We start from the raw sequence: 4,733 nt of genomic DNA, 5'->3' as shown, positions 1-4,733 counted from the left end.
AGCCGCCGTCACGCCCGCCTCGCCGCCCCTGCCCGCCGCGGGAGCGGGGGCGAGCCTGCTGACCCGGCCGGTCGGTGCCGACCCCCGGGGAGCCCCGGGCCGCAGCCAGAGCTTCAGGCGCCCGCAGAGGGCAGGCGGGAGCCCGGAGCGGCGGCGGGTCCCTGGGGAGTCCCCTCCCCCCTTTCAGGGCGTCGCGCTGCCCCGGCGGGGAGCAGCCCGGTGACAAACCGCCTTCTCCATCACGCTTTAAAGCAGGTTAAAAGTGCCCCTCTGCGGCCTCGCTTCTGCAGGAGGAAATAGGTCTGTCGTTCTAGAGAAATTAATAGCGTTACCTTCCAAGTTGAGGTTATTTTAGGAATATTATTAGGTTTTCATCACTTTTCTAGTGTAAGAAGCTGCGGGAGCCAAGCGCAGCCGGAGCTCTAACTCGTTTTCTGCTGAAGTTTTACGTAATGGCAAAAAACTGGAAAGCATTACTTTAATAGCAACACAAATTCAAGCACACTCTTTAGGGGAGATACAGCTAGAACTACCTTTGCAAAGAGTTACCATGAAAGGATGAAAACAAATCTTTTTTCCTACAGAAATTGTAAATATTCTGTGGAGGTGCTTCTCAACTTCCAGAAACAATTCTCCATTTATTTTGCAGGCTGGTTACGGTGCAGTTCCTCTATGAGCAGTGCAGAATAACAGCATACGCCTCCTTCCCCCTGCAAATTCTGTTTTCACCAAAGTATTTACGGGGCCTAATATATTCGCGGTGTTCATGCGCACCTCTTGCAGTCAATAGGGCTCAAAAGTCAGATTTATGATAATTTAATTTTCAAACAGCAGTGTTTTAGTGCAATGTTCTGGACCTTTCTAATAAATATTCCAAGACATGTTAGTGAAACAGATCATTTATTATTCATGTATGCAACTAAAAAAATTTTCTACGTTTTCAAACCCTGATGCTCACTGCACAGGACAGGGCTGTGAAGGGCTCTGCAGTCTTCTTTGTGAGCAAAGAGAAACAGCGATAGCCGACGTCTTTGCGTGCCACGCATACAATTAGCAGAGGTCTCTTCATCAACCAGAAATACGTACGGGATGCTTGGGTGGTTGGGAAGGCCTGTAATTAAGTAAATTATATTTCTGCAAATCCAGGAACCTGAGTAGTGAAAACCAGTGGCCAATGCCAAATTTTTTGTCTCTTGAGAAGACTGAATTTCATACAAAAGAAATACAAGAAGAATTAAGTGATTCATCTTTGGTGGTACCAATGTCTTGCATAACCTCTGCCGTTGGGGATAGTTTCAACCCAACACACCCCAAGAGTGGCTCTCTGCAGCCATTATACAAGCAAGACAAGGTTTATAGGAAGAGGTAATACCTTTTATTAGACTAATTAGGATGGCTGGCAAAATGAGCCAGGATTTCAAGTACATAAAATATCCTTCTTCAGTGGAAATGGAATTCTACTCTTCAAACAGAACAAAAAATTCAAGGTCAAATACAGGGTGGAGTCCATTGCTCAGAGTTGAATTAGATATGTAGCACACCATTTTTGAAGTGGAGGTCACTGTTCCTGCAGACTAGAAGGGATGTTGATAGGAAGCAACAGGGGGATAGTAAGCTAGTTATATCCTTGGGGAAAAAGAAAAATAGGTGGTTTATGGCCTGTGGGACATGGAAGGATTAGCAAAGGTGGAGAGGGAAGGGAAAAATCTGTGCAGGAACACTGATATTGGGTCTGTGGGTTTTGATACCCAGTACGCATACCCATGGACCTTGCTGTGCCCACAGACCAGGCCGTCAGAGCCAGACCTTTTACTGCTTTATGCATGTGCCTACCTGAATGGAAGCCAGCAGTCAGTGGATAAAGTTAGGTACATTCACAAGACAGTAGAGCACATCTTGCAAAGGTGACAGTTTCAAGGCCTGAAGATTTGCTCAAGAAATGTGTCGCTATAAGCAGGATGTTTCACAATCTTTGCTTTAGGGAGTTTCTGCATGGTCCATGGTGTCCTGGGCTGCACGTTAGACGTCTGCATAAAGGCACTGCAAGCATATTTGCTAAATATCTTCCTCTTTACAGTTTTTAGGAACAGTGGTATAAGAAAACATCTACGTTTAGACTTCCCTGAATTTTTTCTCTCTTGCTCTTACGGTCTTTCTGAACTATGCGGTTCCCCACCCTAAGAGGAATTCTCAACTGTAAGAGAAACCCAACGCTGTCGTGGTGCCCCATCCACGGCTACCCTTTTGTTCATTATGAAGGATGTGATGAGGCTGGAGATGTGCGCCAGGGCAGACAGCTGTGACTAGTGTCAGCCCCAGGCTGTACCTGATGGCTGTGGGGCAGAGTGGCCGCCGCACCGGGCTGACGGGGTAGAAGTGCAGCAGCACCACACAGATCCAGGAGGCTTCACTGTTGCCACCTCATCCATTTTTGTGCCAAGCAGGTCTCAGGACAGAGTAGGGAGAAGAGCGCTGTTACTGATATGCTTAGGCAACGTGAACGCAGTGACGCCTGCAATAGAGTATACAAGGAGCGTGCTTTGTGGTATTATTTATTTAGGAACTGTGAGTAACTACAGCTGTAGCGTTCTCGTCTTTGCAATTCTGATGGTTTAACAAACTGGGAGAGCATTAGCATATTTTTATTAAGGTACAAAATACACCCCGTTGTTGCCTAACACATTTAAAAAAAAAAACAAAAGTGAGAAAAGCTCTGTATGCTCTAAATCAGATTCAAAACGTTTCTGTATAAGGAATTGTGGCAATTCTGTGTTTAGTATAACAAGAGGTTTTTATCAATTGGAAAGGAAAAGACATGCTGGCAATCTGAACTTAGCAACAAAGAGTAAAGCAGTTAAAAACCATTGTGTCATCCACATTAGTTGAGCATTGAATGTAGAAGAGCAAATCATATGAAACACATACACAACTAGGTAATATCAAACAACTTAAGGTTGATATTGTACACACCAGTATTAAAGCACACTGACTACTTAATGGTGAGGATTTAAGGTAATGTTTTTTTTAAAAGAGGTAACCTTTGAAATGCAAATGGTTGCACTTTACACACAAAAAGTGGAAAAGAAAAAGAATCACTTTTGGAATGATACATAGATATAAGACACGCTGGTTTTGGATTATGCATATCATCTTGCAGCCTCTGATAGTACCTCTGAACAACAACAACAAAAGAATTAAAAAGTGCCAATACTGTGAAAGGAAAGCAAAGTTACTAAGTCTGAGTGCATTAACCATTTCTGAGGAGAAAAATGGGTTTTGGATTTTTTTGTTTTGCTTTTCTGCATTTTTAAAAAAACACAACAGCCTTATTGGTGCAGGTTCAAGACAAAAACAAGACAGTCAAGCTCATAAGGTAGAAATAGGTACTGTATAGGTTAAGATTCTTTGGAAACTGCTAAGTATAAAGGAGTTTGTAATCCAGGCTACTATCTTTTTGGCTACTCCAAAAATCTGTGGGAGTTTCCAGCTTATCATCAGTTGAAATCTGTTTTGCAATCACCAAATAAATGCAAGTAAAACTGTAACTAACCTGGGATTCCATTCACACACATGCACATAGAAGTCACTGATTGTGCAATAACCTGGCTTTTTTCGCAGCAGCATACATATGAATCATAAGTCGTTATTAGACTGACCAGAACAACAGAAAATATTTTCAGTCTTTGTGTTTTTAGTCTGTTTCTTAAGTAGGCAGCTGTAACTGCACTGCAGTGACGGCTTCTATAAGGGAAAGGTGACAAGGTGTGATCAGCTGGTTAAAAGCAAGATCAGAAGTATCTCAGGAAACCACCTGGATGTTTAACTTCAGCCAGTATTACAACGGCACGGACAGCGCACTGAGAAGGGGCAGTAGTTTGAAGTTAGGACCATGAAATTCTGTTTAAAACAAAAGAAAAATGAACCGTACCAGCATACAGATTGCAAAGCTGGCTGTGTCAGACCTTCCCTTATAGAGGATACTGCTCGGGGGCAGCCTGTTTCTTAGGCCTGGAGAGATTCACTGTGTGTCTAGCAAGCACTTCCTTCTAAGTAGATCTTGGGGAGCCAACTTAGCTGCAGTTCTGGCTGAGGGAAGCGATGGTATAGAGTAGTGAGCTCAGTAAATAGACCGTTTCTCTTTAAGACGTTCAGAATATAACTGTAGACTTGTTTTCCATACATTTGATTTTAAAAATAGAGTGGGCACCTTAGTTGATGACTTGCTCAAAGTAAATCCAGTCATGCTAGCAACTTAAAATTGCCTACTGATTGGAATTAATGCCCGTACATAAAGCAAACAGGTATCAACTGATCATGCTGAAAAAACAACCCCCCAAAGACCTACATATCACACAAGGTGCTTTTGATAACTTGGTTTTCTGAGCCTTATGAGAGTCTTTAAATATATTTTTTTCAACTTTTTTTTCTCTGAGCCTTGTTTCATTCTTCCTCTTCCTCATCTTCGTCTTCTCCTTCCTTTCCCATTGTTTCCACAAGGAGTTCCGCGGTGCACGTGGCTTCCCCAAGGCTGTTAACAGCTTTGCAGGTGTATTTGGCATCATCGTCCCCACATACTTCAGAAATAGTCAAAGAACAGTTCCCATCCTCATCATAATCTATCTGGAAATGACGAGACTCCTTGACCGGCTGATCGTCTTTGTACCACATTACCTCAGGGTCAGGATAGCCTGCAATGGTGGAGAGAGAACAGCAGTTGCAATAAGCGAGTATTA

General features: G+C 43.2%; 1 protein-coding gene across 7 annotated transcripts in view; it reads right to left on the bottom strand.

Annotated features, from left to right (window-relative positions):
- Nucleotides 1-2,536: 2,536 nt before the first annotated feature.
- Nucleotides 2,537-4,733, bottom strand: part of MYLK (myosin light chain kinase) — a 224,540-nt gene continuing 222,343 nt past the window's right edge. For all 7 annotated transcript variants that reach the window (XM_064451202.1, XM_064451206.1, XM_064451204.1 and 4 more), the window contains one exon: nt 2,537-4,688. In XM_064451202.1, the coding sequence (XP_064307272.1) occupies nt 4,441-4,688 (248 nt within the window). In that variant the 3' untranslated portion in view covers nt 2,537-4,440. The remainder of the gene's footprint in view (nt 4,689-4,733) is intronic.

The sequence above is a fragment of the Phalacrocorax carbo genome, chromosome 5, assembly GCF_963921805.1.
Source record: "Phalacrocorax carbo chromosome 5, bPhaCar2.1, whole genome shotgun sequence".
NCBI classification, from domain to species: domain Eukaryota; kingdom Metazoa; phylum Chordata; class Aves; order Suliformes; family Phalacrocoracidae; genus Phalacrocorax; species Phalacrocorax carbo.
Note: the sequence above shows the minus strand (reverse complement) of the source record. Positions and strands in the feature narration are given on the sequence as shown.